The 16,877-nt window shown below is 42.5% G+C and overlaps 1 protein-coding gene across 1 annotated transcript in view; it reads left to right on the top strand.

Moving 5' to 3' along the window:
- Nucleotides 1-15,765, top strand: part of tafa1 (TAFA chemokine like family member 1) — a 389,094-nt gene extending 373,329 nt beyond the window's left edge. Inside the window, exon 4 of the mRNA XM_033036672.1 lies at nt 14,444-15,765. Coding sequence (XP_032892563.1) covers nt 14,444-14,461 — 18 coding nt within the window. The 3' untranslated portion in view covers nt 14,462-15,765. The remainder of the gene's footprint in view (nt 1-14,443) is intronic.
- The last annotated feature ends 1,112 nt before the right edge of the window (nt 15,766-16,877 follow it).

The raw sequence follows: 16,877 nt of genomic DNA on the forward strand, positions 1-16,877 counted from the left end.
TAGATCACTACACTTGGGGGATCGGATTTGTAAAGCCTCAGGTACTCTGATGATGTTTAAGAATATAGTGTCCTTTTGCCCATATGGTTTCCCTGGCACCTCATGTCTGTCGGCACCAAGCCACTGCTTCATGTATCTATTCCTGGCATAGCCCTCACCATAAATACTATACTGGTTGTGCTTTGTCCCAAAATCATGCAGATAAATACGATCTCTTTATACCTTCACACAACTGAAGTACTAAACATGCTGCATTGTTAAAATGTCAGGCTTCAGAAGCTTTTGGATTGCACAAAACTGAATTGGGAACAATAAGTATTGTCTTTCTTAGCTTTGTTTGGTTTAGAGATAGAAATATAGAAAATAGATGCAGGAGGAGGCCATTCGGCCCTTCGAGCCAGCACCGCCATTCATTGTGATCATGACTGATCATTCACAATCAATAACCCGTGCCTGCCTTCTCCCCATACCCGTTAATTCCACTAACCCCGAGAGCTCTATCTAACTCTCTTTTAAATTCATCCAGCAAATTGGCCTCCACTGCCCTCTGTGACAGAGAATTCCACAAATTCACAACTCTCTGGGTGAAAAAGTTTTTTCTCATCTCAATTTCAAATAACCTCCCCTTTATTCTTAGACTGTCGCCCCTGGCTTTGGACTCCCGCAACTTTGGGAGCATTTTTCCTGCATCTAGCTTGTGCAGACCTTTTATAATTTTATATGTTTCTATAAGATACCCTCTCATCCTTCTAAATTCCTGTGAATACAAGCCCAGTCTTTCCAATCTTTCCACATATGACAGTCTCGCCATCCTGGGGATTAACCTGGTAATCCTACACTGCACTGCCTCAATAGCAAGGATGTTCTTCCTCAAATTAGGAGACCAAAACTGCACACACTACTCCAGATGTGGTCTCACCAGGGCCTTGCACAACTGCAGAAGGACCTCTTTACTCATATACTCAAATCCTCTCATTATGAAGAACAACATGCCATTAGCTTTCTTCACTGCCTGCTGTACCAGAATGTTTACTTTCAGTGACTGGTGTACAAGGACACCCAGGTCTCGTTGCACTTCCCTTTTTCTTAATCTGACACAATTGAAATAATAATCTGCCTCCTTGTTCTTGCTGCCAAACCATCTTCCTACACATTACAGTTTTCAAAATCCTGCACCTTCTTCCAGATGGCAGGAGTGAAATGAGAACGTGGCCAGGGTGGTGTGGGTCTGTGAGGATGCTGGCTGCCTTTTTGAGGCAGCGCCTCCTGTAGATCCATTTGATGGCTGGGAGATCAGTTCCTGTGATGGACTAGACAGTGACAGGAATAAACGCTGATTTACAAAAATGGACACAAAGTGCTGGAGTACCTCAGCGGGTCAGGCAGCTTCTCTGAGGAATTATTTATATAATTGTTTCAAGTGCTTAGTTACCCTTAAATTAAATTAAATGTCTTTATTTATATAGCACATTTTTAGTCAACTTGCATTGACCCCAAAGTGCTTCACATAATTACATCCACACACACAGGCAAAGGTGGGTGAAGTGTCTTGCCCAAGGACACACACAGGCAAAGATGGGTGAAGTGTCTTGCCCAAGGACACAAAGACACCCTTGCACAATAACGTTGCGTAGGCTGGTAAATTGCAAACTCTAGACTATAGACTTTAGAGATACAGCATGGAAACAGGCCCATCGGTCCACGCCGACCTTATACATAAGGGCATAAGTGATAGGAATAGATTTAGGCCATTTGGCTCAAGTATACTCCAGCATTCAATCATGGCTGATCTATCTCTCCCTCCTAACCCTATTCTCCTGCCTTCTCCCCATAACCCCTAAAACCAGTACTAATCAAGAATCTAACTACCTCTGCTATAAAAATATTCATTGGCTTCCACAGCTTTCTGTGATTAAAAAACCCCACAGATTCACCACCCTCTGACAAAATAATTTTTTCCTCATCTCCTTCCTAAAGGAACATTCTTTAATTCTGAGACTATGACATCTAGTGCTAGACTTTCCCCATAATGGAAACATCCTCTCCATATCCACTCTATCCAAGCTTTTCACTACTCACTAGCACTAGCACTAGCACTATCCTACAAAAACATCCGTACACTAGCACTATCTTACACACTAGGGACAATTTACAATTTACAGAAGCCAATTAACTGACAAACCCACGCAGTCACAGGGAGAACGTACAAACTCCGCACAGAAAGCACCCGTAGTCAGGATCGAACTTGGGACTTTGACCCTGTAAGGCAGCAACTCTACCACTGTGCCACTGTACCGCCCTCTATTATTGCACTGTACGGTAATATCAACATTCGGCCAACTGCTGGTTGTCGCCACTACCAGCTTTATTAAAAAAGAGATGCCAGATATGTTTCTGGAGACAAGGAATGGGTGACGTTTCGAGTCAAGACCCTTCTTCAGATAGACACCAAAAGCTGCATCTGAAGAAGGGTCTCAACCCGAAACGTCACCCATTCCTTCTCTCCAGAGACGCTGCCTGTCCCGCTGAGTTGCTCCCGCTTTTTGTGTCTATCTTCAGTTTAAACCAGCATCTGCAGTTCCTTCCTACACTACCAGATGTGGTTTGCAAGGAACAAAGACTCTGTTGCTGGTTTCAGCTTTGCTGCATTTACATTATGGGATCGCCATTGAAGTGAAGCTTCCAGCAGAAGCAGCCGTATATAATGCAAGTGCGGCAGTCAAGACATCACTTGTCTCATTACTGACACTCTCAATTTTGGATCACTTGTTTAAAATATACTCATACCCATTCATCAAGCCCGGGGCACAAGGAGAGGACCTCATCAATAAATAAACTCAAGTTATAGAAAGAACAAATAGCAAGGAATACAAGTGTCTGAATGTCACTGGGAAGCGAAGTGTTATCCAAAGAAATAATGATGGTGATTTCTGTGATTCCGTTGTAACCACAGTAGGCAGCAATACATCTGTGAAACATTGATCTGTGTCTGCCTGCAGAATTTTTAGTGTAATTCATATGATTGTTATCCTATTCAGCACTAAGAGAAAAGAAACACCAGCAGCAACAAACAATGATAGCACCCAAATGTGTTTCAGACAATTGCTACGGTCTCATATTTAAAAAATGAATGTCATTAGATCTTTAGGCATTGACTATTAACTTACTACCTTTCCTGAGCTCAGTTTTCATTTAGTTTAGTTTAGAGGTACAGCAGTGGAAACAGGCCCTTCGGCCCACCGAATCCGTGCCCACCAGCAATCCAAGTACACTAGCACTATTCTACACACACTCGGGACAATTTACAATTTTACCAAAGCCAATTAACCTACAAACTTGTATGTCTTTAGAGTGTGGGAGGAAACCGGAGATCCCGGGGATAAACCTACATGGAGAATGTACAGACATGAACCCATCATCAGGATCGAACCCGGGTCACTGGTGCTGTAAGGCAGCAACTCTATCGCTGCGCCACCGTGCCACCCAGAAATATGACAACCTTTCAGAAAAATAAAATATGATCAAATGTCTGATTATATGTCTAGACATCTGCAAGCCCATTATTTTCAATAAATGGAACAGCCCATAATTACTAAACAACCATAATTAATACATCACCGGGTTTTGATTTATAATATTTGTGCACTTATCATGAGAAAAATATCTGTAAACCTAATTGTTCAGATGCAGGTGAGGGTAATTCTGTTGAGTTAGAACCATTAGATACAGAAACGGTGAATAGAACAACTAATCTTTACACCTCACAAGGTCATATGATATTCATTGAAACATCCATGCAGAACAACCTTATGGTTCCCCCGTCGCTGTGTCTAACTGTTTCTTTATCAGAATCATTTTTATATTGAAGATAGACACAGGAGAGGTCAAGAAAATGGGATTAGGAGGCAGAGATCAGCCATGATTGAATAGCGGAGTGGACCCGATGGGGCGAATGGCCTAATCCTACTCCTATAACTTGTGAACTTGTGAAAATGCTGGAGTAACTCAGCGGGACAGGCAGCATCTCTGGATAGAGGAAATGGGTGAGGTTTCAGGTCGAGACCCTTCCTGAAACGTCACCCATTCCTTCTATCCAGAAATGCTGCCACTCCCATTGAGTTACTCCTCCATTTGGTGTCTGCCTTCGGTATAAACTGGCACCTGCGGTTCCTTCCTACGCATTTTATATTCACCTTCATTATTCCGAATTTTCAAATATTTCAATCAATTTTGCTTTTATTTTCAACCTTGCCAATGAGGTGCTGTGAATGTGATCTATTATGTTCGGCATTTATGATAGCATTTTCATAATTACTAATCAAATGGAAGTTTTAATTGTTACTAGAGATTAGATGTCCTTGATTGCACATTATTGCCCCGGTCATGATTGCATAAAGTATGTCCACTAGCAGTTGTCGCACATTTTATGTCTATTTCTTCTCTCATTATAATCTCAATGATCGCAATTGTAATGGATTTTCATCTTTGTAAAGGATTAATTTGAAAAAAAAAAGTAAATGGGTTTGAAAATTGTTCAAACTTGCACGTAGAATATTTTCATCCGCCATTTTATGTCTCAAAGACGGAAATTTTTAAGTTCAAAGTAACAGTTTCAATAAAACCAACGTTTCAAAAGGGAACAATTACATTTTGTCGGGGTGGTGGAAAGGGGATAGGCCATGTATTTCATGTCTCTTCTAAATTTCATTTAGATCGCTCTTCATACAGGAAACTATCCAAATGTAGGTATAGTTTAGTTGAGATATGAGAGAGAAACAGGCCCTTCGGCCCACCGAGTCTACGCCGACCATCTCCCTACGTACTGAACAATTTACAGAAGCCAATTGACCTACAAACCCACATGTTTTTGGGATGTGGGAGGAAACCGCAGCACCCGGAGGAAACCCACACGGTCACAGGGAGAACGTGCAAACTCCACACAGGCAGCAAGCGAGGTCGGGATCGAACCCGGGCCTCTGGTGCTGTGAGGCAGCATCTCTACCAGCTCCACCACTATGCTGCCCTTAAATTTGTTAATTGGCACTTGTAAAATTTCCCCTAACATGTATTCAGATTCAGATTCAAACTTTATTGTCATTGTGCAGTGTACAGTACAGAGACAACGAAATGCAGTTAGCATCTCCCTAGAAGAGCGAACATAGAATATGAGCAATAAATAAATATATTTACGTGCAACTATTTTCTGGTGGAAGGAGTGTCTGGGGGGGGTGATTGGCAGTCACCGAAGTACAGTGTTGAGTAATGTAACAGCCGCAGGGAAGAAGCTGTTCCTGGACCTGCTGGTCCGGCAACAGAGAGACCTGTAGCGCCTCCCGGATGGTAGGAGGGTAAACAGTCTATGGGGTGAGAGCAGTCCTTAACGATGCTGAGCGCCCTTCGCAGACAACGCTTGCTTTGAACAGACTCAATGGAGGGGAGTGAGGAACCGGTGATGTGTTGGGCAATTTTCACCACCCTCTGCAGTGCTTTCTGGTCGGAGACAGAGCAGTTGCCATACCATACTCTGATACAGTTGGTAAGGATGCTCTCGATGGTGTTTGCAAAGATGGGATAATATAACACTAGTATGAACGGGGTGATCAATGGTTAGCGTGGATTAGGTCGGCCAAAGGGTCTGTTTCCATGCTGTATCTCTAAACTAAAGCTTTAAGAAAATTGGCCCATCTCAAAAGTCAATGGTCAAGAGTGTTTCATTGTCTCTAAAAACAGTTAAGATTTATATAGGGCTCCTGACCTTTTAGTTCATATATACTATAACATAATCTTTTTTCTAACTTTCCCTTGCACTATCCCACCATTTTCTTACTGTTGTACATTTGGTAAAGCTGTCAGTCTAATCAATAAACTCATATATACTTACTGCACCAGTGAAGTGCATGTTCCTTGGTCAATATAATGTGCATTCATAAGACATTCAAACTGTCTGGTGTTATCCAATATGTGAAATTACTTCTCAGCCTTACTTCCGATTCAGTGCACAGGCACAGCGTATACAGAAGTTGCAATTCAATTTGAATTTAAGTTCTCTTCCTTCACCTTCTAACCCGCTTTTAAATGAACAGACATATTCCAAGATATTTGGGGACTTGTTCACAAGTGTGCTACATGTTTCTGTCCTCGACTCTTTGTTGCCTCACTTGCCAACGCAGTATATTTAGCCCGCTTCTGGAACCGTGTTTATCATTTACTGCAGTCCAGTGGCGCAGCCGCTAGAGCTGCTACCTCACAGCGCCAGAGACTCAGCATTTTGTGTCTATCTGAAGAAGGGTCTCGACCCGAAACGTCACCCATTCCTTCTCTCCAGAAACATATCTGGCATCTCTTTTTTAACAAAGCTGGTAGTTGGCTGAGTGTTAATATTACTATACAGTGCAACAATAGAGGGCGGCACGGTGGCGCAGCAGTAAAGTTGTTGCCTTACAGGGCCAAAGTCCCAGGTTCGATCCTGACCTCAGGTCCTGTCAGTGTGGAGTTTGCACGTTCTCCCTCTGACCGCATTTGTTTCCTCCGGGTGCTCTGGTTTCCTCCCGCATCCCAAAGACATGCGGGTTGTAGGTTAATTGGCCCTCTGGAAATCGTTCCTTAGTGCGCAATGAGTGGATGAGAAAAAGGGATAACATAGAACCAGTGTCAAAGGGTGATCGATGATTGAAGGGGACTCGGAGGGCCAAAGGGCCTGTTTTCATGCTGTATCTAAACTAAATCTTTTATCTTATAGATTTTACGTGATAAATTTGTGATATTTTTAAATGTTCTTGCAGTTTATCGAGTTGTGCACCTCAAGATTCCCGCACCACAATGTCTAAGGGCGCAGACAATGTAAATAATGTAAATAAAATAATATAAATATTAACAATATTTATCTAATTCGGTGCCAGTTTTATATTTGTATACTTTTGATTTAGGTATCTGGTTATGAGAAAAAATCAGATGGAAACTACTGGAAAATGGTCTGGTAGAAAAACAAATCCTGTATATATATTTACTAATCTGCCAGGACTCATATCAAGTATAATAACCAGTATTATTAGTATTAGAAGAAGGGTGCCGGCCAGAAACGTCACCTGTCCATGTTCTTCAGCGATGTTATCAGACCCGTTGAGTTACTCCAACATTTTGTGTATATCTTAGACAAATTTGCAAACTGTCCATCCACAGTACTTTTATGCCAATAATTTCAGATTTGTTTGTTTGCAAGTCTATCCAAGAACTTATAATATCCACAAATGTTCTTTTGATATAAAAAGTTAGCTGATGTTCCTCGCTGGGGAGTCCAGAACCAGGGACCACAGTCTAAGAATAAAGGGGAGGCCATTTAAAACTGAGATGAGAATAAACCTTTTCACCCAGAGATTTGTGAATTTGTGGAATTCTCTGCCAAAGAAGGCAGTAGAGGCCAATTCACTGGATGTATTTAAATGAGTTAGATAGAGCTCGAGGGGCTAGCGGAATATATGGGGAGAAGGCAGGCATGGGTTACTGATTGTGGATGATCGGCCATGATCACAATGAATGGCGGTGCAGGCTCGAAGGCCAAATGGCCTCCTCCTGCAACTATTTTCTATGTTTCTATGCTCGGTTGTGAATACTGGTTGCTCAAATCCCATCCAACTACAATTAACCTATAGAGTGGGCGGATGCCAATGAAGTTGTAAAACAAACATCAGACCTAAAAGGAGCACACTGGGACTTGGAGTCAAAGAGTCATACAGCATGGAAACAGGCCCTTCGGCCCAACTTGCCCACACCGACCACAGCATGCCCCATCTACACCAGTCCCACCTGCCTATGTTTGGCCCATAACCCTCTAAACCTATCCTGTCCATGTGCCTGTCCAGATATTTTTTAAACGTTGTGATAGTCCCTGCCTCAACTACCTCCTCCGGGAGAAGCTCGTTCCACACACCCCACCACCTTTTGTGTAAAAAAGTTGCCCCTTGAGTGCTCATGTGCCGCCATTATACTTAGACCAGATGTAGGAGTCGTGGCTGAGGATTGGAAGGTAACTTTGGTCGTAAGCAAAGCCTCGCCGGATGTTCTGGTGATTGATTGTGTCCTGAACTTTCATTGTGGTTGTCCAAACATCACCATCTTCTGAGATGATTGGGTTTTTAACAAGAGAGTCAGGACAATGGGATCTGGGCTGAAGCCAACAGGGAATGCAAGGTTAGCTTTGATTTGGTATTGTTAGTGGAGAGTGGGCCTGAAGGAGAAGTGGTAAATAATGGGGTCCCGTCGAGAATTGTCATTAACACCGCCTTGGCGCCTACACCGCCAGGTTGCTCCTGGCCTTCTTCAGACTAGCACACGCACTAATTCACAGGGAGCATTCCAAATGGAGAGGTGTTTGGGGATTGATGTCACTCAGACAAGGATGATTCAGAACCAGAAGTACCCAGTTGAATTTTTGATCGGACAATTCAACCAGGAAAAACAGTAAACAGTTTCCACACTGTGGAGAACAAAATCAATCTTCAATGTGTAGCAACAAAAAAGGATTGGCCTTACACAACCAACTTTCCATGCTATGGAACTTTGTATTAAACAACACGGATCATAATGGAAGTTTCAAGGATCAACATTTTATTATTTTCTCTTCGGCACATCTCCACCAGGTGCATTCTGCATCATGATATGTCGAATAGCTCTGAATAGTTGACACAGCTACTCAAAAAAATTAGTAACCCCACGGACGCACTCAGGCAAACAACAATGCGGTGTGTGATGACTGGATTTAGTTTTGTTCAGTTTAGTTTTTAATGTTTAAGAAACATTTAGACAGGTACATGGATAGGCCAAGTTTAAAGGGATAGGGGCCAAATGCAGGCAGGTGGGACTAGTGTAGCTGGGACATGTTGGCCGGTGTAGGCAAGTTGTGCCCAAGAGTTTGTTTCCACGCTGTAAGATGCTATGACTATACTGAGTGGAAAAAGGCCCTTTGGTCCACCGAGCCCACACTGACCAGCGTTCCCCGTACACTAGCACTATCCTAGTACTAGTGTATCCTACAATCTTTACCAAAGCTACCGACCTGTACGTCTTTGGGGGGGTGTGAGGACGCTGGAGCCCCCAGGGAAATCCCACGGGGTCACAGGGAGAATGTACAAGCTCTATCCAGACAGCACTCATAGTCAGGATCGAACCCAGGTGTCTGGCGCTATAAGGCAGCAACTCTACCGTTCTAACACAGTGCACAACATGTGAAAAAGGATGTGATATCACTATAATGCACACACTGTACAATTCTGCTATAGGTCAAATTAGCTTTGATTAATCACACATCAAAATTAGAGTCCCTTTTTCGAAGGGGCGATCCAATTTGTGCCCCAAAATATAAAGCGAAATAAAAAAAACAGGTCATTACCAGCAGCCGCACAGGGTAAAGTAATGGTCTATTAAAGTAGTTAGCTACAGGGCATAGAAAAGATTGTTAAATCTCATTTCATTTTTGCTCTTGGGAAATCTGTCATGTTATTAATCCTTTATTAATTACAGTATTCGCCACCACCGAAGGACTTTAGCCCTGGTTAATGTCACAATCAGTGTCAAGAGTGCGGTGTGAAAATAAAAGGTGTGTGTTGCATCCAAGCTGTTATAACTATAATTTAGTTTGGAGATACAGCGTGGAAACAGGGCCTTCAACCCACCAAGTCCACGCCGACCAGTGATCCCCGCACACTTACAATGTAACACACATATTGTGTGACCCTGCACACACTAGGGACAATTCATAACTTTACCAAGCCAAATGAACCTACAAACCTGTACGTCTTTGGAGTGTGGGAGAAAACCGGAGATCCTGGAGAAAACCCACGCTGGTCACGGGGAGAAGGTACAAACTGCGTACAGACAAGCACCCATAGTCAGGATTGAACCCATAGTCAGGACTCGGCGGGCCGAAAGGCCTACTTCCACGCTGTATCTCTAAACTAAACTAAATTACTACACCTTGGACCAGAGCAATCTCCCTTTAAATCCAAGCCTGCCTTACACTAAGAATTCTAAGATCATTAACTGAATGGTGGACATCAGTACATCACATTATTCTTCCCATAATGAAGCACAAATGAACTATCTCATTCCAACCGGTTATAAGCTTGGCTGCCATCGAAAATTGAAATCTCTATTAGTAATTCAGCCCACTGGCATTACAGAAGCAGTTTAGAAATTCTATTCTTGGACATTAAACTCTAAAAAATTAAAACAAAAGATGTCTGAGTCATTTTTTTAATTTGATCCTAATAACTTTCTCCATTAACTTTGAAACAACGAATGAAATGCAGTAATGAAGAAAGATAAATTGGCTACATTCAATCATTTTCGCTCTTGTGAGTTAATATTACCAGCACCAGAAAATAGACTTTAGAGGTATTACAGTGAAATGAAAGAATTAACAAAGAACCATGAATATGCTTAGTTTATAGATCACTGATGTACTTTTATGCCATTCTTTTGGCTACTTTTTGTAGTTAGTGACCAGGTACATGAATAGGACAGGTTTAGACAGGTACCTGGATAGGACAGGCTTGGACAGGTACATGGTTAGGACAGGTTTAGACAGGTACATGGATAGGACAGGTTTAGACAGGTACATGGATAGGACAGGTTTAGACAGGTACATGGATAGGACAGGCTTGGACAGGTACATGGATTAGGCAGGTTTAGACAGGTACATGGTTAGGACAGGTTTAGAGGGATATGGGGCAAACACAAGTAGGTGGGACTAGTGAAGATGGGCAGGTTGGGCCGAAGGGCCTGTTTCCATGCTGTAAGACTCTATGACTCTATGCCTCTATAACTATCAGTTAAAGATTGATCATCTAAGGTTCCATAGTTTGACATTTACCATAAGAAATGGCTAGATGTCTTTTCAGAGGTCCTCAGAATCCACTATCTTTACAATCAGATTAGTTTAGTTTAGAAATACAGCGTGGAAACAGGCCCTTCTTCCCACACCCGTACACTAGTTCGTTCCTACACAGTAGGGACATTTTACACAAGCCAATTAACCTACAAACCTGCACGTCTTTGGGGTGTGGGAGGAAACCGGAGCTCCTGGAGAAAACTCACGCAGGTCACGCTCCTATACCAACAATAAATATGTGGATTTCAAATATGTTTGAAACATTACACCTGAAAGATTTGAGACTCCTCCTTGCAGGCAAATCAGACCACTTCCAAAAGACATGGTCTGCATTTATCGACTTACTACAAGTATAAGGTGCAACAGTACTTTCAGTACTCAACTCAACAGCGATAAGACAGAATTCCTCCTCATAGGCTCCAAATCCACACTCAACAAAATCAATAACCCCACTCTCACCATCGACGGCACCACTATCTCCCCATCTCCCCAGGCCCGCAACCTTGGCGTGATCTTTGATTCCACCCTCTCCCTTGAGCCTCACATCCGCCATGTCATTAAAACCTCCTTCTTTCATCTCCGCAACATCGCCAAACTCAGACCCTCTCTCACACCTCCCGCTGCTGAAAGACTCATCCATGCCTTCATCTCCTCCCGACTGGACTATTGCAACTCACTTCTCCTTGGCATCAGCTCCACCTACATCAACCGACTCCAACTGGTCCAGAACGCAGCCGCCCGACTCATCACCCACACCAAATCCTGGCATCACATCACTCCAGTCCTCAAACAACTTCACTGGCTTCCCATCTCCCACCGGATCACTTAAAAAATCCTGGTCCTCACCTACAAACCCCTCCACCATCTGGCCCCCCCATATCTCACTGACCTCCTCTCCCCCTACCAACCCTCACGGTCCCTCATATCCACATCAGCCGGTCTCCTCTCCATCCACAAGTCCAACCTCCGCAGTTTTGGGGACAGAGCCTTCTCCAGGGCAGCTCCCAGGCTCTGGAACTCCCTCCCCCAACTGATCCGCAATTCCGTGTCCCTCACCATCTTCCAGTCCCGCCTCAAGACCCATCTCTTCACCTCTGCCTATCCTTAGCCCCACGTCCCCCTCCCTTTTCATCTGTGCATGAATTGCCTCATATTGTGTTTTGAATTGAATTCTGTCTTTAATTTGTGTACTAGTCATGTCTCTACTGTTTTTCCTCTACCTGCTAAATTTTTGTAAGGTGTCCTTGAGACTCTTGAAAGGCGCCCATAAATAAAATGTATTATTATTATTATTACTTTAAAAAAGAAGTGGTGTCAGGGTCTGGTAAGGGGGGATGAAAAATAGAGCTTTTGTTTCTTTTTTTTCTATGGCCTATTTCTTAACTTTTTTCCCTAACTCTTTGTTTAATGGGTTTTTCTTTTCGATCACTCTTTCACACTAACACGACTCTCTCTCACTTTCTTTATTTCTATCTTTCTTTAAAGCTTAAAAAATGAAGGGGTACAATAAATGTAATAAGATATACGTGGCTTGTACTACTGTAATCTACTGTACTAATAAATAAAATTATATTAAAAAAAACGTCACGGATAGAGCATACAAGCTCCATACTGATAGCACATGGAGTCAGGATGGAAACGGGTCTCCAGCGCCATAAGGCGGCAATTCTACCATTGAGCCACTGTGCCACCACAAATATTACAATTATTTTTTTTATATTGATTTTGATTCAATTTATTGTCATTGCACTTTTCAGTGCAACAAAATGGTTTAGCCTGCAGTCATAACATAGAATAAATAACAAACACTCAACACAGTTTAAAGTCCCAAAGTCATTGTCTCTTCCCTCCTTGCTCTCCCTCTGCGCTGAGGCAATCCAAGCCTCTGATGTTGTGACCCCGCCGGGTGATGGTAGGTAAGTCCCGCGGCTGAATCCGTGCTCCGCAAACGGGCCGGTTCAAACTCCGCGGCCTGGGGTGGTCGAAGCTGCCGCCCTCCAGTCCAGCGGACGCAGTTGTAGTTGCGGGAGCTCCGGAAAACAGGACTCGAGCTCCCGATGATGTCGTCCACTGGCCCGCGGCCGAGCCTCCGAGGCTCCAAAGTCGGGTCGGAAGTTGGGTCTCACCGCAACCACAGCCCCGGTCGGCCAGCCTCGCGTTGGTAAATTCTGGCTCTGCCTCCGCAGCCTCGTTGTCGGTCGCAGTTGGAGGCCGCCAGCTCCGCGATAGGCCTCAGCGCAGACGGACACGGAGACGGGGGATACGGCAGGAAAGGTCGCATCCCCCCCCCGAAGGAAAAGTCAAAAACCATGTTACACCCCCCCCCCCCCCCCCCACACATACACAACTAAATAGACCGAAATAAACTGTAAAAACGGGACAAGAGAAAACAAAAAACAGAAAAGACAAATGGACTGCAGGCGAGCCACAGCTGCAAGTTCACCATGCCCAATATCCCCACCAATACATTTTATTTTCTTCGTCCATGATATTATGAAGGCAGAGCAGTAGCAGCTCCAGTGAAGTTGTTGGCTATTTACACCTTTGTGTGAAGTTTCTTTGTCTGTGATTGTTATGTTATCATGGGGTGCAACTTTTCTTTAAATGGGGGAATTTCAAATGAAGGTTTTCATAAATTAATGTTAATTGCAAGCAAATAATCGTGTGGTTTTACGTGTATCTGTAGCAGTTCAGCAGCACAATCATAACTTCACTTTTCTCAGATATGATGAGAAAAAGGATTTCATTAGCTGCGAGAGTAATTTCCTCATGGCAATGCTTCATCTCTGAATCAATGTTTCATCTAATCGTGATGCTCTGGAGAGAATAAAATACGTCTGAAGAAGGATCTCGATTCTCGGTCTTCGGAAAACACAAAATGCTGGAATAGCTCAGCGGGTCAGGCAGCATCTCTGGAGAAAAGGAATAGGTGACATTTTGTGTCAGAACCCTTCTTCAGACTAAACGTCAGGGTCTAAATAAGTGTTCCGACCTAAAATGTCAACTATTCCTTTTCTCCAGAGATGCTGCCTGACTCGATGACTTTCCCCAGCAACTTGTATCCATCTTCAGTGTAATCCAGCATCTGCAGTTCCTTATTACTCATAGAATAGCTCGTTTCGTTTCTTTTGTCTTAAATGTAAATATACTACCTGACGCACTGTTTCAGCACCATTGAAGATTCTCTTCCATAAGTTTGTTTCCAGATTAGACATTTAGAGAATGTAAAGGTTTGTTAAAGAAAGCAGGGTTCTTTTAAGAAGTTGGATATGAATCCTTAAAGGGTTAAGAAAGCTGACATTGATAACAATCTGCCCAAATTATAAAAGATGCCAAGTTATTGAGCATATGTAAGTGGTGGGGAAATACTGTTCATTTAAGATTCCTTCATTAACAGAAAACATCAATAGGGCTGTTTACATGTGTTTGTACAATTTGTTTTATAGAAGCCATCAATTTAATCTAGCAATTAATTTAGCCTACGTAAAATAAAACAGATAATTGTGTTTGCCTTCAATGCAACGCTTATGGATTTTCTTTCTCTATTGAATTATTTAGATCCATCCTAGAACCTAAAACCTGGGACCACACTACCCTCACTGATCCCAGATGGAAGACAGCCATTGTGAAGGACAGTTAATGGAACTGCGGAAGTCACATCGAAATTTATGATGTAAAAGTGAAATGCCATCAGAAGCATCCGAGGGCCAGTTAGACTCAGTACTTTGCACAGTGACTGATGACTGCAGTGACTGATCTTCATTTCCACTGATGGTGGTGCAGAGACAGTGTAAAACCTGCCTCCCCTTCAGCGAGCGACGCCAAGATCAAGTATCCAACAGCCCTGGACCTTTTGCGCTGCGATTCTTCGATTTGATGCAACTTTCACATCGCTCATTGATGTGATCCGGCACTGCTCACCCAAGGAGTCAAGTTGCAATGGAGTTAATGCACTTCCTCATGTCAGCGGGTATACGGAGCTGACTGGATATATTCAATTCTATATCAAAAGAGGTATCACAGAGGAGCAACCTGAAATCAGAAAGCAACGTGCTTTATTTCTGGAGACGACGTGCTCCAAATCTGCAATGAATCTACAGCCATTTCTATAACTCCCATACAGTCCTATCAAGCACTAATAGCATGCTGGTTTTGGTCAATATACTCTGTCTGTCCAGAGTGCATTGATGTGAACAACTACACAAAAATCACACCTGATGTTCACATGGGATGATGTTAAAAAGAAACAGTTCCAGCCTTTCCAGATGTGCAACACCAAGGTTATAACCATAAGATGCAGATGAACATTGACTGTGGAAGTTAGTTGGCGTGGCCATTTATTTTCTCTCTCTTTTGTATTCAAGAGAGCTGTACATATGTCTGATTACTTTGTATAATTAGTATGGTCTACAGTACATGAAACTGTTTACCCTTACAGTGGTCGCTCATTTTTACTAGTAGATTTAAAAAAGAAGTATTAACCTTAAATCTGAAGCTTGCAGGAAGCTTGGATGTGCAATAATTGATGCGCAGTTTTCCCAGAATCACATCACACGGAGTCAAACTACATCAGAGCATCTTCAAGACAATTGAAATGGTTCAACTGGGAAACATCTGATGGTGTTGCATTCACACAATGCATTTACCAGAGTTATTTTGCTTGCTAGAAAGACAGTGTCCCTCGTGACATTTGCATCGTAAAACATCAGAAAGCACATTTGTTGGAACAATATCCTTTGCAGTCTCCTGAACTTTGCATAAACATTCCAGAAGAGTCAACTCCTTTTCATTTATTTCAAGAAATTATATAAATATTCAATGTTTCTTTTGAAGTGTTCAGATTGAACACTCGTATTCTAATAAATACAAACAAGAACCGATGTCATGGTACTGATATTTGCTGCTTCTGTTATTAAATATGAATGCGTGCATATTCATGTAAAAAATGCCATCTACAGGGAAGAGCTACGATATATTTAACGTTCACCATGTCTCAATGTTTGATACACAATAGCATGCATTTTTATTGCCAAAATGAAATCACCATATGATTACATAATTAGACATGTGAGGTCATACAAATTGCTAAGAATTTTTTCCAAATTCACTTACTATTTTTCTCGGTGACTGAAATCTCTCGTGGCTAAAATATATATTTGATGTACATAAACGATTAAACATAGGCATCATAGACAGGTTGATAACTTTTATTCACTTATTTATATCTATATTTGTCTTTGAGACCTATGATTATGATTTTGACATGTAGGCCCTTGCTCCCTCTGGAAAGTTGGATTTAAACTTCATATGTTAGCTATCAGTCAGAATGTGAGATGGCCATATTGCATGGATAGCTTTCATTTGATTACATTTATTGAATGTTTTGTTCTGGAGTTTATCCCATGTCATCTCTGGGTGCCCGCTTTACCACCCAGCAAATGGAGCTCAGGGCCTGGCAGACATTGATTGATTGATTGATTGATTGATTGATTAATTATTCCTTTAATAATCCTTTTTCAGGAAATTACAGTGCCACGACAGCTTCAAGACAAACATAACACCACGCTTTCATACATAACAAGTTAAAATACGTTAAAAAACAAGTTAAAATACAATTAATTTTAAAAAAGTGCAGTTATTTATGCTCATTATAAAGTCTTATAGCAGCTGGTAAACAGGACTTCCTGTATCTCTCCGTTTTGCACATTGGTACAATCAGCCTCTGGCTGAAGATGCTGCTCTTGATCACCTTCAGGGCATGGAGTGGGTGAGTGGGGTTTGTCATTATGGAACCTAGTTTATTTAGTGTTCTGGCCTCTGCCACCTGCTGGACCGTTCGTTGCTCAGCCCCGACCACTGAGCCGGCCTTCCTGATTAGTTTGTCCAATCTGTTTTTATCCGCTATACGGGCGCCATCTCCCCAACAGGCCACAGCAAAAAACAGAGCACTGGCCACCACTGAATGGTAGACACTGCACAGTAGGGGTTGGCA

Source organism: Amblyraja radiata, chromosome 18 (genome assembly GCF_010909765.2).
Source record: "Amblyraja radiata isolate CabotCenter1 chromosome 18, sAmbRad1.1.pri, whole genome shotgun sequence".
Lineage (NCBI taxonomy): Eukaryota > Metazoa > Chordata > Chondrichthyes > Rajiformes > Rajidae > Amblyraja > Amblyraja radiata.